The sequence below is a fragment of the Scyliorhinus torazame genome, chromosome 14 (genome assembly GCF_047496885.1).
Source record: "Scyliorhinus torazame isolate Kashiwa2021f chromosome 14, sScyTor2.1, whole genome shotgun sequence".
Lineage (NCBI taxonomy): Eukaryota > Metazoa > Chordata > Chondrichthyes > Carcharhiniformes > Scyliorhinidae > Scyliorhinus > Scyliorhinus torazame.
The window spans coordinates 136,075,032-136,095,261 of record NC_092720.1 but is presented as its reverse complement, the minus strand read 5'-3'; the positions used below and the strand labels follow the sequence as shown (position 1 = coordinate 136,095,261).

The 20,230-nt window shown below is 48.2% G+C and overlaps 1 protein-coding gene across 1 annotated transcript; it reads right to left on the bottom strand.

The window, feature by feature from the left end:
- Nucleotides 1-217: 217 nt before the first annotated feature.
- fbxo45 (F-box protein 45) lies at nt 218-8,768 on the bottom strand. The gene is made up of 2 exons (XM_072474940.1): nt 8,177-8,768; nt 218-3,057 (listed from the first exon to the last, which is right to left on the bottom strand). Exons 1-2 carry the CDS (start codon nt 8,750-8,752, stop codon nt 2,872-2,874), a joined length of 762 nt encoding a protein of 253 aa, XP_072331041.1. The 5' UTR covers nt 8,753-8,768; the 3' UTR covers nt 218-2,871.
- Between the last annotated feature and the right edge of the window lie 11,462 nt (nt 8,769-20,230).

Sequence of the window (20,230 nt, the reverse complement as noted above, 5' to 3'; positions counted from 1 at the left end):
CACGGATGACTAGGCTCGTGTGGGACAATTGTCACTCCATTGGCTGACATGGGAATGGAGTAAAAGGCCAGCACTCGCCAGAAAGTCTTATTGGTCCATGGGATGTCATTCCACCAGTTTCCTCAGTGTATGTTATGCTAAGTGTTTTTTAACAATCCCATCACCTCAGGAGAGAAACAAAATTACCAGCTGCAAGACCATTGTCCAGACAGAAAACTACTTCTTCAGATTTATTTACAGATAAAACTATTTACAAAAGCAAAGAGAGACAGATCAGGTAAATTTCACCTCAAAAAGTGAAAAAGATCAGACTTACACACATACTCTCGATTAACTGCTTAAAATCAAAGACTCCAGTAACTCTCTGGTGAAAAGAGTTCCCATTCTCGCCCCAGTACAGAAGACTGAAGTAACCGAAGACTAGACTTGCCCTCGGATCATAAGGATATTGTCTAGTTTAGTGCAGAAACACAAAAGATATGAAGATCATCTGCTCTGAAGTAGTCAAAGAGAAATGGTTTCACCATTCAACAGAAACACAAATCCTGAAATAATTAATTATTACATTTCCTTACATTATTTCACATTATTTCTTTAATTCAGCTAAACAATCCAAGCTCAAGGTATAAAACTTTAGGATAAAGTGGTGGTGACCGGATTCCAAGAGACGCCATGTCATGTTCTGACACAAGGGTAATTGCTTAGTGTGGCATAGGCTGTCAGTTTTCCACTGTGTCTTCAGGGCCACAAGGGAAGGCGTAGCGTTGATGGCATTTTCGTGTCGTCTCAGCCAAGTTCTGCAGTCACACAGACCGGCACAAGTTCGGCAGTCACACAGACCGGCACAAGTTCAAGATCACACACTTTTTGCCAATTCATTCTCAGGGTAAATGCTTTTTCTTCATTAAAAGGTACAATTCAGATCATTTAAAATGTCTCTCAGAAATTAAAAATCAATGACATATGTACAAATAAAAGATTGTAAATAGCAAAGTACCATGTTCAACTCCCATGTGAAACCATTTTGTGCATATTAATACACACACAAATTTAAGAAAGTAACTAAGTACAATTCTATAGCAGCAACACGTCATCATGACTCGCCTTGTACCAGACAGACATGTGAAGTAAACCCACAGCTTCACATTTGACAAGTGTTTTTTAAAAAATAAATAACCTCCCATTTTCTGTTTGGAAATTTAGATTAAAATGCTGGCCCAGCCGTCACTGTATGACAGCAGCTCTAAAATCAAGGCTCCAGGCCCAGCCATGGGGTTTGCTCATCTTCCAAGCAGCCCATTATTAAAGCAGACGCCTCTTAACTCCACTGGTACAAAACCTGGCATGTCCCCATTGCTCCCAGAGCCATGAGGATTCATGGGAAACCTGGTAGCGGGTTCTGCCATCTGCACCTGGCCGGCACAGCTTCCCATTTTCTGCCCCAGGAAATTGTTGAAGAGCACCCACTGTATAAAACGGCAACCAGTGCCAGTCCCCAGAACACCCAATCAGCTGGCATGCTGTTTGAAGGTAGGGGTCAAAAACTTCAGTGGATTTAGGTTTTAGTCCTGTTCATTTATTACAGCACGCATCTTCAGTGAGGTTCAAACAGGAATAAATAACATGAATAATCATATACATTGTGCATTCATCATCAGGGAGCAGCTAACGGCTATGGGCCTTTTAGCTTATAACATGCACTTAAAATTGCCTCAAAAACAGACAATACTGGACAATCGCATGTCGGCCAGCATCTTTGGAGAGAGAAGAGAAGACAAAGAGTCACCCAGACTCAAAATGTCAGCTATGTTCACTCTCCACAGATGCTGGCTGATCTGCGACAGTCCAGTATTTTCTATTTTTGTTTCAGATTCCAGCATCCGCAGTAATTTGCTTTTATTTAAAATTGCCAATTTGGTGCATTCACCGCAGAGCTCACAAAACAAGGTTGTTTCTTTTCTAAAAAAAAAAGTGAAATGTTGACCACTAACACTGTACAACAGCTTGGAGAAGTAATCCATCCAGTTCCAAAGAACTCATCAGTTTGTGCTGCAATCTTTGATGTGTGCAGTGTAACGGAGGCGAAACTGGGCATTACGTCAGTCCTCTTGCGAGCCATTTCCAAAGCAAGCAAGGCTCAGGCTGTATGTACCATTACATGCACCAAGATTGTGAGGACATTCTGCTTTGTCTTGTAAAACTAACTCGATCTATAGGGTGGGGAAGGGGAGTTCCTAAAACAGCATAAACTAAATGTGATATTGGAAAAGAGGAATGGGGGGGTGGGGGGAAGGAACCATCAACTGGAGTGTCAATTGATTCTGTAAACACTTTGGTAGTTGGCTGCTTGTCAGTTTCCACCACCTGCTCCTTGACACAGACCTGCCACTCTGCTCCACACACTGATCCATTATCCACACCACTTCATTCCCCGCCCCACCCCACCGACCCCAAAAAATAAATCATCGCGAGTCCAGCCCGTGTCCAATAAATAATTGAAAATCCTGAGCTTTGCACCATTCAATCACAATCAAATACGTTTCAGTGCATCCAGGGCAGTTATAGGTTAAATCTTCAACTAGCAAAACGATTGAGTTACAGCCTGACTCGTTCCCACCCATTGTGATAGTTGTACACAGCATGTTCCAGTAAAATACAGATGATTAAGACATCACTATACACAGATTATTTCGACATATATACAAGTGATCCAGCCATGTGGCTTCTCCTGGCTGGTAGTCCTCACTGCACCCCCTTGAACTACTGCACACCGCTCCTTTGACTCCCGGAACTGACAAGACTTGATCCGTGGCCGATTATGCAGCTTCCTTTGGTTTCTAAGACGTAATCTCATGGGCAGTTTACCCACCATCAACCATCGAGTGGTTTGCCCAGATATACCATAGTCACCTCAGTGTTACCATAAACCGCCGAGACAGCTGGGTACAGACTTGTTTTTGGTAAGCCTCGGAACGCTACACCAAGGAATTCATATCCTCGTTCAAATGCTAAAGTCTTGTCTTCCATGTCAAGAATGACACGTATCCTTTCCCCAATCTGTAAAAAGGAAGCAGGCATAAGATTTATGAGCAGCAGAGACAGGGCATTCACTAATATATTCAAAATGTATTTTCCACTTGAGATTTCAACTGAATCTTTCCATGTACAACTATAGGCAGTTTACTTCCCAGAGTACTGCGTTTCCGAGGGTCCATTTTTAATGTTTTTGGCTTAATTACATTGCACGTGCAGAGAGTTTGCAGAGCAGAAACAGGGCATTCACCCCAACTCGTGCATGCTGGTGTTTATTCTTACATCCAAGTCTACTTCATCTCCCTATCAGCATACATTCCTTTCTACTTTGTGTACTTCCTCTTCAATGTGTCCCAAGCTATTCTCCTCATCACTCTTTGGGTAATGATGTTTTGCCAGGATATTCTGTTAGATTCGTTATTAATGACTCTTAATTTTGGTAACCCCTTCCCCACCCCAGAAAGTGGAATAGTCTATGATAGATCTACCCGATCAAACCCTTTCATAATTTTAAAGATCTGAACAGGTTTCCCCACAGCCTTTTTTCCAAAAAGAGCCCAAGCCTGCGTAGGCCTTACTGATAGATAGAACTTCTTAACTCTGCTATTCAAAATATTTTTGCCCTTTCCCTAGGTTTCTATATGATCTTCGTAATTATGGACACCAGAACACAGGTAAGCCGCACAGAATCTCTACAGTGCAGGAGGCGGCCATTCGGCCAATCAAATCTGCACTGATCCAGCACTTCAAATTTTAGGTAAGCGCGTAACGTGACCACTGAACTAAAATAAACTTATATTTATTTCAGCTACCATCTGATCTGATTATCCTGTCCCCTGGCAAGGTGGTTGTATATCACTACAATGTGGTTGACTCCGAACTGGCCTGGCAAGCCATTCAGTGTTTCAAACTGCTGCAGAAAAGTCAAGAAGGGATCAAACCGGATGGTCCACCCGGCACAGACCGAGGCACCGAAAGTGACATTTCCAGCTCTCCAACCCTGCAAAGTCCTCCTTACTATTATCTGGAGGTTTGTGTCAAAATTGGGAGAGCTGTCTCAAGAAACAGTCTGACATAGTAATACTCACAGAATCAAATATTACCATGTTCCACCATTCCAGAGTATGCCCTGTCCCACCGGCAGGACAGTCCCAACAGAGGGGGTGGCATAGTGGCATTGGAGGGGGAGTTGCCCAGGAGGGAGTCATCAATATTGTCTCCATACTCAAATAACTCTCATAGCTGAAGGTTAAATGTGTGTAAGGACACTTTCTGCCACTGCCCTTCCTCAGATGACAAATCAATACTCCTTCATGTTGAACACCACCAGGAAGAAATACATTTGAGTGGCATGGCACAGAATATACGCTGGGTGTCCATCACCATGTCTGGCTCAGTAGTATCACCACTGAGTACTAAAGGACATAGCTACTAGACTGATCTGCTGCAGGTTGTGAAGGAATCACCAAGAGAGAAAAAAAAACGATTTGATCCTCATCCTCACCAGTCTACCATTGCAGATGCATCTGCCCTTGACAGAATTGGAAAGAATGACAAAATGCATTCTTTATATTGAGGATGTCCTCCCGCGTATTGTGGCACTACCACCATGCTAAATGGGTAGATTTCAAACAGATCCAGGAATTCAAACTGGGCACCCATGAGGCACTGTGGCCCATCAGCAGCAGAATTGCTCTCAACCACCTCATGGCCAAGCATATTCTCCACTCATCAAGTAGGGCGATCAACTCTGGCTCAATGATGAGTACTGGGGAGCGTGCCAGGAGCAGCTCAAGGAATGTCTAAAAATTAGGGTCAAGTTGGTTAAAGTACAACACAAGACTAAGCAGCAAGTGACAGAGCTAAACAATTTCACAGTCAATGGATCAGACTTAAACTCTGCAATTTGTGAATGGTGGATTAAACAATTCACTGGAGGAGGAGGCTCCACAAATATCCTGATCCTCAATGCTGGGACAGTCCAGCACGTCAGTACAAAAGATAAGACTGAAGCATTTGGAATGCTGATCCAACTCAGCTTCTTCCAGAGGTTTGCAGCATCACAGGAGCCAGTCTTCACTCCATGGGATATCAAGAACCGGCTGAAGACATTGGATACTGCAAACGCTATGGGCCCTGACAATATTCCAACAGTGGTACTGAAGATTTGTGCTCCAGATCTAGCTGCGTCCCTGGCCAAGCTGTTCCAATACAGCTATAATACTGGCATCTACCCAACAAATCATCTGTCTCAGGACGTTGCTACAGGAGATCCTTAGGACAGTACCCAAGGCTCAAACATCTTCAGCTGCTTTATCAATGACCTTCCATTCAGAACGTCAAAAGTGGGGATGTGCACTGATAATTACACAATGTCCAGCGCCATTCGGGACTCCTCAGATAATCAAATATCCGTGTGAATATGCAGCAAGACCTGGAGAAAATTCAGACTAGGGCTGATAAGGGGCATGTTACAAGCCTGCCACACAAGTGCCAGGCAATGACTATCTCCAATAATGTCTACCCTTGACATTCAATGGCATTATCATCACTGAATCCTCCCACTATCAATACCCTATGTTAGGGTTAGCATTGACCAGAAGCTGAACTGGACTAGCCATAAAATACTGTGGCTACAAGAGCAGGTCAGAGGATGGGAATTCTGTGGCGAGTAACTTACCTGCTGAAGCCCCAAAGCCTATCAACCATCTACAAGGCACTGGTCAGGAGTTTGATGGAGTACTCTCCACTTGTCTGGATAAGTGCAGCTCCAACAACATTCAAGAAGCTTAACACTATCCAGGGCAAAGCAGGCTGCAGTGGTAGCAGTGTGTGCCATCTACAAGATGCACTGCAGCAACACCGGCAAGACTCCTTTAAATGGCACCTTACAAAACCCACCAACTCAGCCATCTAGAAGGTCAAGGGCAACAGATAAATGGGAACATCACCACCTGCAAGTTTCCTCCATCTTGACCTAGATGAGCCGTTCCTTCACCATCACTGGAGAAAATTTTGGAACCCCTTCCTAAAGAGCACAGTGTATGACCTAAAACCACATAGACTTCAGCGATTCAAGGCGGCAGCTCATCATCTTTTCAAGTGCATTAGGGGTGGACAATAAATACTGGCCTAGCCAGCTACGCCCACATCTTGTCCAAGAATAAATAAAGGTTCCCACCTGCCTCTGAACAGCTAAACACAGCAGTGAAATGTGAACAGTTAACATTATTTTTGAAGAATAGCTGCTAAATTTTGCAAGTTCATGTAGCAGGGGCTGTTTAGCACAGGGCTAAATCGCTGGCTTTGAAAGCGGACCCAGGCAGGCCAGCAGCACGGTTCAATTCCCGTAACAGCCTCCCCGAACAGGCGCCGGAATGTGGCGACTAGGGGCTTTTCACAGTAACTTCATTGAAGCCTACTTGTGACAATAAGCAATTTTCATTTCATTTTCATTCAGAATATAGTAACTGCTGCACGGAATGAAGATGCAGTCATCTCGCTGGCCTTCTTTCCTATTTGTTCACTGTTTATAGAGGATATCTGGTCGTGAGATCGTAAGCAATAGAAGCAGGGGTCAGCTATTCGCCCAGTGCTGGTTTCCTATTCCAGCTCTCTGGGAGACAGCTGATTTTTAAAAACTGGGCCCCAGTTCTAGATTTCCCCTATGAGGGGAATATTCCTCCCTGGATCCACCCTGCCAAGTACCCTCAGGATCCTGCACGTTTCACCAAGATCACCTCTCATTCTTCTGAACTCCAATGGGTATAGGCCCAATCAGTTCAACCATTCCTCATAAGATAAACAGAGGATTACGATGGTAGGAAAAAGGCATAAACACCAGCATACATTCATTGGACCAAATGACCCGTTTCCCTGATATATGTGGTATGTCATCCTCCTGGCACAGACTTCAAGGACATTAATGGAATTTGTAGTAAGGCAATGAGCTGAAAATCTCTAATGGTAGGCTTACATGTTTCACTCATGAGTTGGTAGAATCTGGTGCACCTTATCTAAGTGAATAAGTGTCAAATGCCATTAGGTTAATTGTGTGCTGCCTCCAGGAAGATAGAGGTAGTGTGTGAAATTCAGACTGATTTTAATATAGAATCATAGAATTTAGTGTGGCATGCCATTCGGCCCATCGTGCCTGCACCGGCCCTTGGAAAGAGCACCCTACTTAAGCCCACGCCTCCACCCGATACCCGTAGCCCCATCTAACCTGTTTAGCCACTAAGAGGCAAGTTATCATGGCTAATCCACCTAACCCGCACATCTTTGGACTGTGGGAGGAAACCGGAGCACCCGGAGGGAACCCACGCAGACAAGGGGAGAAAGTGCAAACTCCACACAGTCATCCGAGGCTGGAATTGAACCAGAGTCCCTGGAGCTGTGAGGCAGCAGTGCTAACCACTGTGCCGCCCCATATGCAACTGTAAAAATTGCCCTCACCTCTGGGGTCATTAAAACAAAGAGTGAATATGTCACAGCTATGTCGGCCAATGAGTTAGCAGCTTGGTGGGACTTGTAGCTTTAATTTACTGGAGTCTCCAGATTCAATACTAAAATTGCAGCAGAGTCTCTGAAGAACAGCAAGAATATTTTCTCCAGGGTGGAGTGACATAATGCAAATTATCAGCATAAAATCCATCCCAGTGACTTCCAGCAACAGGGTGTGTGGGTCTGATTGACAGGGGAATTCCCTTGTCATCATCAGACAGGCCAGGTTTGTGCTGTCACGATAGGGCGCTTAGAAAAAATGATTAAAATTGGATACAGCACTTCCATTTGCATTCTGAAAATTGAGGCAATTCTGTCTAACAACAATTCTTCGTCTGCTGGGGGGAAAAAAGCAGAGACAGTGAACAAATTTAAAGACCTCAAGTAATTATTTTCAAAATTAAAACATAGCAGATAACACACAAAGCTTTCGAGTTAGGTGTCAAAAAGGCATTAGAACGGCAAAAGGTGGGTACAGAAAGGCAGCACAGAAATTGAAAAGATCAGAATAGGAACACAAGTCATCCCCCCCCCCCCCCTCTCTCTCTCTCCCCCACCCCCACACTCCCCCCCCCCCCCCCCCCCGCCCCTCACACTCTCAACCCCACCCCCCACTCACACACTCTTCCCTCGCCAGTACCTGGTATTTGGGCGCGTTGTTACACTGCGGGAAGCTGCCGGCCGCCTCCCCGCTGTGCAGAAGGTTGTTGTCCACTAGGTTCCAGCCCCAGCTCTGGTCGTCGCTGCCCAGCAGGGCCACATAGCCCTGGCACTGGAGCGGGGCGCGGCGGGTGGCCACTCCGATGACGGCCACGGTGCCCAGGGGTCCCTCCCACCAGATCTCCCAGGCGTGGCGGCCCTCACTGAAGCCGATGTGGGCCCGGGCACCGTCCGTGCTCTGGGCGATGGGGTTCCGGTGCAGCGTGAAGCCGTTGCGCTTGATGTAGACATTGCGGGAGCAGTCGGCCGAGCTCCAGGCGTGTCGCAGGGCCCGGGCCTTGGCCTTGTAGCTGCTCAGGCTGCACAGTATATCCGACCCTTGCGCCTCGTCGCTCAGCAGCCGGCTGCACACACTCCGCCAAACCTCACTGTTCTCATCGGCCTCCAGGCAGCGGTGCCAGTGGCGACAGACCAGCGAGCAGCTCAGCAACTCGGGCAGCTCCAGGTAGGAGAAGAGCAGCTCCAACACCCGGGCCGGCAGCTTTCCGGCCGCCATCTTACCCCGGCGCGGCCCCGCCACCGCTGTGCGCGCGCGCCACCGCCACGGCTGAGCGTGCGCGCCACGGCTGAGCGTGCGCGCCACCGCTGAGCGTGCGCGCCACCGCCTCCCTGACGTCCCAGCGTGTGTGCGGCCCCTCCACCACTGTGCGTGCGCGCTCCGCCTCCATGTCGTTCCAACATCTGCGTACGCGTCCGGCCACCGCGGTGCGTGCGCGCACCGCCTCCCTGGCGTTCCAGCGTCTGCGTGCGTGCGCGGCCTCGCACCTCCTTCAGCTGCCTTCATGACGTAATGCTGGGGCTTGCGGTGACGTATTGGGTAGGTGTCAGTACGTGCACGTGACCCCCCACCTTGCCAACCCTGCAGGGTTGTCTCAGAGCCTCTTTACTCATCCTCCAGCCAAGTGTTGTGTTATGCTGCTTCCTTGATGTATGCTTTGGCAAAGGAAGCTCCAGACTATGAAATGAGTTCAACGTGTTTATTGAACTATTAACACAGTTCTTAAATGAGTTAGACTCTCTGCTAATCTAGCTGTAGTAACTCAGTCTATCTTTACCAGCCTGCTCTAAGCCACGTGCTGGGTGTGATGTTGTTGATCAACCCTGATGTACTCTCTAGATGTCTGTCTGTGGAAAGAGGCAGAGCATGTGTGCCCTGTCCTTTTATATGGGTTGCGAAGTGCCCCCTTGTGGTAATGCCACCTCCGTGAGTCCTGATTACCCATTGGTTGTGTCCTGTTGTAATGGCCCATTGGCTGTATGTCTGCATGTCATGACATCTCTGATGCTCTCTCTAGTGGTTACTTAGTTGTAGTGTATTTACATTAACCCCTTGTGTATATACAGTGATGCATATCACCACACCAAGGTCGCTGGCAGCAAACAACCCTAATCACAGGGACAGAGGGAGCAGGGGGAGGCCACAGCCCCTCCAACCCATTCTACCATCCTTTAAGATCATGGCGATAGAACCTTTGGCCATTGCCCTGAGGGCTTCAGATAGCTGAAGGGGGATAGCTGAAGGGGGAACACTAGGTTACAGTCCAACAGGTTTGTTTCGAATCACTAGCTTTTGGAGCACTGCTCCTTCCTCAGGTGAATGAATATAGATATACCAGAAACATAAACAGACAAAGTCAAAGATACAAGATGATACTTTGAATGCGAGTCTGATCGACTGATAGGGGAAATACTTCAAGTCGACAGGAGATATGCAGAGACCTCAGAGGCAGGGCTTTTAAGGGAACGACGGATGCTACAGGCGGAGTTTGGCTTGCTAACTACAGGGAAGGTGGTGGAGCAGCTGAGGAAGGCAAGGGGGGGGCGATATATGAGTATGGAGAGAAGGCCAGCAGAAAGCACAGCAGCTTAGGAAAAGGGAGGCAGCCATGGAGATTGGGAAGGTGAAGGACAGAGACGGGAACTTGGTTGGAGATTCAGCAGAGGTTAATAGGGGATTCAAGGGGTTTGTATGCAGGCTGTATGAGTCAGAACCCCCAGCCGGGCCGGAGGGTATGAGGCAATTCTTAGGGGGGGCTGAGGTTCCCGAAGGTTAAGGTGGGCTGGGGGCCCCGATAGGGTTTGAAGAAATAGCAGAAGGGCTGAATGCCATGCAATCGGGTAAAGCCCCGGGCCCAGACGGGTACCCAGTGGAGTTTTACAAAAAGTTCTCTTGGATGCTGGGGTCACTGCTGATGAGGACATTTAATGAGGCAAGGGAGAGAGGGTTGCTTCCCCCGATGATGTCACAGGCCACGATCTCACTGATCTTGAAGCGGGAGATGGACCCGGAGCTATGTGGGTCCACAGACCGATCTCCTTATTAAATGTTGACGGCAAACTGTTGGCCAAAATCTTGTCCTCAAGGATCGAAGACTGCGTTCCGGATGTGATTGGAGAGGACCAGACAGGATTCGTTAAGGACAGGCAATTGCCAGCCAACATTAGAAGGCTGCTGAATGTGATCATGATGCCCCCAGAGGGTAGGGACGTAGAGGTAGTGGTCGCAATGGACGCAGAGAAGGCATTTGATCAGGTAGAATGGACCTATCTGTGGGAGGTGCTGGGGCGGTTTGGGTTTGGACGTGGCTTCATCGACTGGGTCAGGCTGCTGTATCAGGCGCTTGTGGCGAGTGTACGGACAAACAGGTTGACATCGGGCTATTTCAGGCTGCACCGGGGGACGAGGCAGGGTTGCCCCCTCTCCCCACTGCTGTTTGCGCTGGCCATAGAGCCGCTGGCAATTGCGCTGAGAGCCTCAAGGGACTGGAAGGGGAGGGGTGGAACACAGAGTCTCGCTACACACCGATGACCTGCTCCTACATGTTTCTGACCCACTAGAGGGGATGGGAGAAATTATGAGGGTTCTGGGGGAATTTGGCCGGTTTTTGGGTGATAAATTGAACATGGGGAAAAGTGAGATGTTCGTGATCCAGGCAAGGGGGCAGGAGAGGCCATCTTTATTCCACGGGTCTTTTTTAAGCGGGTAAATAAGGTGATCGCTGGCTTTGTATGGGCGGGCAAGACCCCACGAGTAAAAAGGGGATGCTGGAGCGTAGCTGGGGAGGGAGGGCGGGTTGGCGCTGCCGAACTTTAGCAATTATTATTGGCCGGCAAATAAAGCCATGATTAGGAAGTGGGTGGTTGGGGGGGGGGGGGGGGGGGGGCGGGGGGGTCGGTGTGGGAGTGAGTAGAGGCGGCATCACGTAAGGGCACGAGTTTAGGGGCATTGGTAATGGCGCCTCTGCCATTCCTGCTGGCCCGGTACTCCACCAGCCCCGTGGTGGTGGCGGCCCTGAGAGTCTGGGGGCAATGGAGGAAACGTGGGAGCAGAGGGAACATCGGTTATGTCTCCAATCTGCAATAATCATCGGTTTGCCCCGGGGAGGCTGGATGGAGGGTTTCGGAAATGGCAAAGAGCAGGGATTGAGAGGATGGGAGATCCGTTCATAGAGGGGAGCTTTCCCAGCCTGAGGGAGTTGGAGGACAAATTTGAATTGACGGGAGGGAATGAATTCAGGTACCTGCAGGCGTGGGACTTCCTACACAGGCAGGTGTCAACCTTCCCCCTCCTCCCACCAAGGAGGATACAGGACAGGGTAGTTTCCAGAGTATGGATGGGAGAGGGGAGGTTTTCGGACATCTATAAAGAACTCGTGGGGTCAGACCGAGGAGCTGAAACACAAATGGGAAGAGGAGTTAGGAGGAATGTCATGTGAGAGTACCTTTAAGAAATGGGTGTTTAAGAAATGTACCTTTAAGAAATGGGTGTTTATCAGTGATGACAGAGTGTGGGTGGAGCTGGGCTGTCTGTCAGCTTTTTTACTTTTGTTTTAGGCTGTTTGCTGCAGGGTGTGTTTTAGTTTCGTTTTCAGTGTTGGAGCTGAAGCCAGACCAAGCAGGTGTACGGCTGTTGTCTCTGCCATCAAAAGACTATCTCTTGATCATTTGGTGAATTCAGAATTATAAATGTTCTCAGTAGTGAATGTAAACCTAATGTACTTCTGTTAAAAGGTGTTTCCTTTGGCTTCTGGATGTTGTTTGGGAAGTTCTTAAGCATTACTTAGTGTTGTATTCTTTGGGGGTTGTATTTGAATTGATGATTACTAAGATGTTCACTGTATGTTTTAAAAAGGTTAACATGAGTTCATAGAATAAACATTGTTTTGCTTTTCAAAAATACTTTTCCATTTCTGCTCCACCACACCAGTAGAGTGGGCCGTGTGCTCCCCATACCACAATCTATTAAAAGTTGTGGGTCAGGTGAACTCCATGATACACTTTGGGGTTCTCTAAACCCTGGCCCATAACAGGAGAGATAGAGGATGGTCTCTGGGTGGATGCGTTGAGTAGAGTCAACACGTCCACATCATGCGCCAGGCTCAGCCTGATACAATTTCAGTTGTTCACCAGGCACACATGACAGTGGCCCGGATGAGCAGGTTCTTTGGGATAGAAGACAGGTGTGCAAGGTGCACGGGAGGACCAGCAAACCATGTTCACATGTTCTGGGCATGCCCAAAGCTTAGGGGATTCTGGCAGGGGTTTGCGGATGTCATGTCCAAGGTGTTAAAAACAAGGGTGGCACCGAATCCAGAGTTGGCGATTTTCAGAGTGTCCGAAGATTTGGGAATCCAGGAGGAGAAAGAGACAGACGTTCTGGCCTTTGCCTCCCTGGTAGCCCGGAGATGGATACAATTAGCTTGGAGGGACTCAAAGTCAGAGACCTGGCTCACTGACATGGCTAGCTTTCTCTGTCTGGAGACACCCTCATTAATATTTAAAAAACAGAAATGTAGAGTACCCAATTTATTTTTTCCAATTAAGGGGCAATTTAGCATGCCCAATCCACCTACCCTGCACATCTTTTGTTATGGGGGTGAGACCCACGCAGACATGGGGAGAATGTGCAAACTCCACATAGACAGTGATCCAGGGCTGGTATCAAACCTGGATCCTCGGCGCTGTGAGGCTAACCACTGCGCCATCGTGCCGTCCCTACACCCCCTCATTAATCAAGAATATATTTCGCACAGCCTTCAAAATATTCAAAGATTCTGCTCCCACTGCTTTTTCACAGAAGGAATTTCCAGAGACCCACGACTGGGAGAAAATATTTTTCCTCACCTCCGTTTTAAATGAGCGACCCTTTATTTTTAAACCGTGACCCCTAGTTTTAGATTCGCCCACAAGGGGAAATATCCTCTCCGCATCGACTCTGTCAAGACCCCTCAGGATCTTAAAAGTTTTGATCAAGTCGCCACTTACTCTTCTAAATTCTAGTGAGTACAAGCCTGATCTCTCCAACCTTTCCTCATGAGACAGCTCATCCATTCCAGGTATTAGTTAGTAAACGTTCTCTGAACGCATTTACAGCTTTCCTTCAATAAGAATCCATAGAATCCCTACAGTGTAGTGCAGATGAACACCAGTGTTTTTCAAACTTTTTTTCATGAGGCCCACTTTGTCAACTGGCTGAACTTCGCGACCTACATTGGTTGATTTTCACAGCCCATGCCGTCTGACGTTTGGGATACAGGCTGGCCGACCTTCGCGACACAGGCTGGTCACGCGTCATGACTCAAGCTTCATGCCGGCCAACCTTCGCTTACCTTTTTAAAAAAATGTTTTTAAAATAAATTTGGAGTACCCAATTATTGTTTTTTCCCAATTAAGGGGCAATTTAGCGTGGCCAATCCACCTAACCTGCCTGCACATCTTTTGGGTTGTGGGGGTGAGACCCACGCAAACACGGGGAGAACGTGCAAACTCCACACAGACAGTGACCTAGGCCGGGATTCAAATCCGGGTCCTCAGCGCCGCAGTCCCAGAGCTAACCACTGCACCACCGTGCTGCCCTCCCTTCATTTACCTTTAATGCAAAAGGAGAGCCTGTTCGATCCTCACAATCTCACTCCAATCAGGTTCACAGGAGGAGAGGGCAATGGGCATACTGGTGGAGATTCAGCCAGATCTTTTGTGCCTTCTTTAGCTTTGTGAGAATGGAAAATCCAACATTAGATCGCCGCGAAGGGCAATAACATGATAGTTCTGCTCAGCACTGGATACCCTTGGGAGATACGACTCCAGAATGCGGACAGCCTCATGGGCTTTTGCCATGTTTTCAATGTGCTATCACAGGTCATGTACTGGAGCTTAGTCTTTTAATTTGGAGCCAGCTGTAAGTTCATATCTGACTCTGCGGTCTCAACCTCAAAAGGAATCTTTTACCCACCACTTCTCGTTCAAAATCTGAAATTTCTCTCAGTTGTCATTATTTCACTGCATATAACACACATGGGCTGTGCATCTTTATTTACATTGGCAGAATTGACAAAACCAGAACTCAAGAAATCATCTTTATATTGCTTTGTTCCGAATTGAGTTTCTTCTTTGTTGGCTGATAACCAGAGGCCCTGGAGCTCTGTACAGAGCTAACATTGTCCTGCCTTGGACTCTCCTGTGCAGCTCTCTCCAATAGATTAAGTTGAGACATCCTGGCCAGTAGATGCACTGCCTTTTTGTGTCTCTGGCTGTCTCTTACTTGTAAGAAATCATTCACCTTCACAGCCCTCTTGTCAGCAGCTGGAAAATGGAAGAATCTCTCCTTTGTGATTTGACACTAAAATCACATACATATAGGGCGCGTTATGTCAAGTGTACGTGCAAGGCGCGTGACCTGCTCACTGCTGCTGCTTCTGGCTGGAAGACTGCACAGAGCCTCATTTCATTAAAAAGGCCCATAGCGGCCGCCATTCTCAATACAAATTCTGGCAGCAGCTGTTGGGCGTTTCTCCTGCAATCGAGACCACCACAGGGAACACTGCGACCGATCACTCCGCGACCCTCCTGACACCCACCCGCATCCCACCCTTGGGTCATGACCCGCACAACATCCTTAACTGCTATTTTTATTCCCACATAAAAAACAAGAAAAAAAACACCTCTCAATCCACCTTAAATACCAATGGCACACAGGAATACTTGCTTCACAGAGATATTCTTTGAGAAAGAGATCTTTTGACACTGCTTTACAGAAATTATCTGAGTCCTGTCAGAAATTATTGCTGTATGTCTTCAAAAGCTGTTTTAATTGGTCTGTTTCAGCTCCCATTGTGCTTAGTCAAGTCTGCAATGCTTTAAATACTGTTAATTTCTTAGAACTAACTTCCAGTGAGAGCAGAACCTTTTCATTGTGGCCACAGTATCAGCCAGATCGGTACTGAACTGAAAAAGCCTAATCTTTCGGCCAGACCAAACTCAAGTTTTTAGGAGACCACATCTCCCGGTTGGGTGTGCGGCCGGATGCGGACAAGGTGGCAGCCATCACGGCCATGCAGAAGCCGGCGGATAAGAAGGCGATGCTCCGGTTCTTAGGAATGGTCAACTTCCTAGGAAAGTTCATCCCTAACCTTGCTTCCCACACCACGGTTCTCCGCAACCTAGTTAGGAAGACGACGGACTTCCAGTGGCTTCCCGCCCATCAGGGTGAATGGGAGGAGCTCAAGGTCAAGCTGACCACCGCCCCGGTATTGGCGTTTTTCGATCCTGCAAGGGAGACGAAAATATTAACGGACGCTAGCCAATCTGGCATAGGGGCCGTGCTCCTGCAACGAGATGATGCTTTGTCATGGGCCCCTGTTGCCTATGCGTTAGGGGCCATGACCCCCGCAGAGCAGCGCTATGCGCAAATCGAGAAGGAGTGCCTAGGCCTGTTGACCGGTGTCGACAAGTTCCATGACTACGTGTATGGCCTTCCCCAGTTCACTGTGGAGACCGACCATCGCCCGCTGGTCGGCATCATCCAAAAAGACCTCAATCACATGACCCCTCGTCTACAACGCATTCTGCTCAAGCTCCAGAGATACGATTTCCAGCTTGTGTACACATCGGGTAAGGACCTGATCATAGCCGACGCTCTGTCCAGGGCAGTCACCACTCCGTCCGACCCAGAGGGGTTCGTTTGCCAAGTCGACGCCCATGTGGCCTTCACGGCCGCCAATCTGCTGGCCACGGATGAACGCCTAACCCACATTCGCCGTGAGACTACGGCTGACCCCCTGCTACAACATGTGATGCGCCACATGACTGACGGATGGCTCAAGGGACAATGCCCGCAGTTCTATAATATTCGAGACGATCTGGCAGTCGTTGATGGCGTCCTCCTGAAGCTGGACCGCATCGTGATCCCACGCAGCATGCATCACCTGGTTTTAGAGCAGCTGCACGAGGGCCATCTTGGCGTAGAGAAGTGCCGACGGAGGGCCTGACAGGCTGTCTACTGGCCTGGCATAAATGAGGACATTGCCAACACTGTGATTAATTTCCTCACCTGTCAGCGGTTCCAGCCAGCCCAACCACAGGAGACCCTTCAGCCCCATGAGTTGGTCACGTCCCCTTGGTCTAAGGTAGGCGTGGAACTGTTCCATGCGCTCGGCAGGGACTATGTTCTCATAGTTGATTATTTTTCCAGCTATCCCGAGGTTGTACGCCTGCACGACATCACGTCATCGGCTGTTATCCGTGCCTGCAAAGAGACCTTTGCTCATCACGGTATCCCACTCACTGTGATGTCGGACAATGGCCCCTGCTTCGCGAGCCAGGAATGGTCTAATTTCGCCAGCAGGTACAACTTTATACACGTGACGTCCAGTCCCCTGCACCCCCAGTCAAATGGCAAAGCAGAAAAGGGCGTCCACATCGTAAAGAGGCTCCTCTGCAAGGCTGCGGATGCAGGATCCAACTTCTGCCTCGCCTTGCTGGCCTATCGCTCGGCTCCACTGTCCACGGGCCTGTCACCAGCCCAGCTGCTGATGGGTCGCACCCTCGGGACCACTGTACCGTCCATTCACGTCCCAGACCTCGACCATGCTCCAGTCCTTCAGCGGATGCAACAGTCTCGCGCGCAGCACAAGGCGGCGCATGACGCTCGAGCGACTGATCTTCCTGCTCTGGCGCCAGGTGACAACGTCCAAATCCATCTTCCGGAGGGTGGCTGGTCTGCGACTGCTGTGGTTCTTCGGCTGGTGGCTCCCCGCTCATTCCTGGTACATCTGCCTGATGGCTTCATTCGCCGCCGCAATCAGCGTGCCCTTCGTCTGGTTCCACGCTCGCTACGCGATCCTCCACCGGCGCCACGCCCTCCTGTTGTCCCCGACCTGGACTTTGTAGAGCTTCCGGATACTCTGCATCCTCCTCACTTGGCCGTGGCCCGGCCTGATCCTCAGCCGGTGGCTCCTGACCCACCTTTGAGGCGGTCAACCCAAATTCGTCGCCCACCTCAGAGACTTGATTTATGAGCCTTACAATGTTCGACTCAATGCTTTGTTCTTTCATCCTGTTTCAGCATTTCACTAGTTTGTTTATGGCATTCGTTATTAGTTTTGTTGTTGGTGTAACACCTTGTTTTTCTTTTCTCTGCACCAGGCACCTTCCCGTATATATAGACTAGCCTCATAGTTTATACATAGTTATGTAAATACTGCACACACATGGTCAGATACACTCATTACACGTTATTTATTCTCACATAGGCACATGTTCTTTGTAAAAAAGGGGGATGTCATAATATACATCAGTACATTATGGTGCAATCACATACACATACTGATGGACATGCAGTAGGATCAACCAGCATACATAACACCGCAGCCAATCACCAGTGAGAGCACAAGCACTATAAAGACAGGGGATAGGAGAGTTCCCGCTCATTCTAGCAGCAGCCAGCTCAGAGCACAGAGCTCACCCGCCTGCATCACAGACATTCACCATGTGCTGAGTGCCACACCATAGCTAGTGGGGGTTCATAAGTGGTTCCCTTGCCTTCATTGCCATTTTCTCTATCTAGGTTCTCTACTGAATTTGTAACAGGGGGTGATAAAGTGGTGATGTAAACACGGGTACTGCTTACGCTAATTTCCGGCCTACAAAACTTCCGACAGTTTTACGCAACAAAATCTCTCAGGTTTACCTTATATCCCTGTTAGTACGCATGCATTAACACACTTCCGAATCTCGGAGGCTTGATCAGTAGTGTTCTTACACTTGTGGTTTTTCTGTTTCCAATTGGATTCTCAATTCAAATTTTGGGTTCTCTTGGAGTCCCGGCAGATGTCGCCAGTAAAAGTTGGTAACTTGCTGTTGTCTCTTAATTTGGCTCTGTTTAATTACGTGTGCTCAAGAGTCGCTAGGTATCTTTCGACACCGCCACAAGGTTCAAAACCAAATACTGATCAAAGACTCGATACATCAGTTCGTAAGTTCAAAAGCAATGCTCATTTATTTACACACAGTCAAATCTACTCATGCATAAAACTCTACAACCTAAAGTATCACTATTACTAAAAGCCTATACTTAGCTTTGGGTGCCCACTCAGTCAGAGGAACAATGGCCATTGCTTCGTTCTGAGGCTGCTGGGTTGAGCTGTTTACAGGATAGCAACTAGGAGCGTCTATCTCGTAGCGTGCATTGACTTGGAACTTACTTGGTCTGGAGCAGCTTTGGCGGGTCTCTCCTCGCTGAGAGCCAAGGCCAAGAGAGCGTTTCTCTCTTGGGGAATCCTTTCTATACCCCAAAACGGCTTCGCGTGCTTTTGGGCGGGCCTTGAACTTGGCCCCAATTAATTGGGCCGTTTCCCAATTGTCCTTATCGATTTTCCTCCAATAGAAGGGTGGGTTCCATGGTTGCTGGGCGTGTCCTAGGTGGCCGTTGGTTTGCTTTGTTTTAGTCTCCTCTGGCGCCGGGATGTCTAACTTAGCATTGTTTACCTAAATGGTGCCTTTTGTTCCTGGGGATAGCTCATTAGTATGTAGATGGTTCTGCAGTACCGGTCCTGTCTGAGAGCTACAGCTCTAATCAACAGACAGACCTTGCACCTGCTTGCTTTTTCGGTATTGTCCAATTTTCCCTGCATTCTTTGCAAGTGTCCATTTTGTAATTGGGACGTGGCCATCCCACATGGCTACAAAGGATAGTGTGAGGTTGAGTTAGAGTGTAGTTTATATATTAAAGAGATTAGTAATTTCTGTATCACAGATTCAGTACTATTATTTTGTTATCAGTATAAAAGTGATCCCCTACAGTGCAGACTTTGTTTGCACTGAGTGCTGAATTTGGTGCATTTGAGTGCTATAGTGAGAGTTTGGTGACCGAGGGAGTATAAGGCTTCATTTTTATCTAAAGTTTAGTCTTTCTTTTATTTAGTTAATTAACTTAAAAGTTGCTGTTTGGTTTAAAAGAAGGTGAATTTTCAATAAGCTTTAAACAGGCTTCTACTTGTAGGCACTTGCAGCTGGAGCTTATTAATTAGTTAATTGGATTCGGGCCGGTTTTCAGAGGCTAGATTCACAGTATAAAAGTGATCCCCTACAGTGCAGACTTTTTTTGCACTGAGTGCTGAATTTGGTGCATTTGAGAGCTATAGTGAGAGTTTGGTGACCGAGAGAGTGCTGAATTTGGTGCATTTGAGAGCTATAGTTAGAGTTTGGTGACCGAGGGAGTTAGGTGAGGAGGGAGGAAGGTGCTCCTTTCATTTTGTTTCCGACATTTCCGCAAAGAGTGCGAAGAGAGCCAGGAGTTTACAGAAAGTGTAGCTGACTGGGAGCAGGGTCGGAGGGCGGAGATCGAGTTAGTCCACAGGGCAGCTATATTCTGTCAGGTAAGAGGGGATGGAGGCTAGGCCAGTTACATGCTCCTCCTGTAGGATGTGGGTGGTGAGGGATACCACCGGTGTCCCCACTGACTATACCTGCGGGAAGTGCACCCAACTTCAGCTCCTCAAAGACCGTGTTAGGGAACTGGAGCTGAAGCTGGATGAACTTCGGATTATCCGGGAGGCAGAGGGGGTGATTGAGAAGAGTTACAAGGAGGTAACCACACCTAAGGTACAGGACAAGAATAGCTGGGTTACAGTCGGGGAAAAAAACAAACAGGCAGAAAGTGCAGGGATCCCTCGTGGCCGTTCCCCTTCAAAACAAG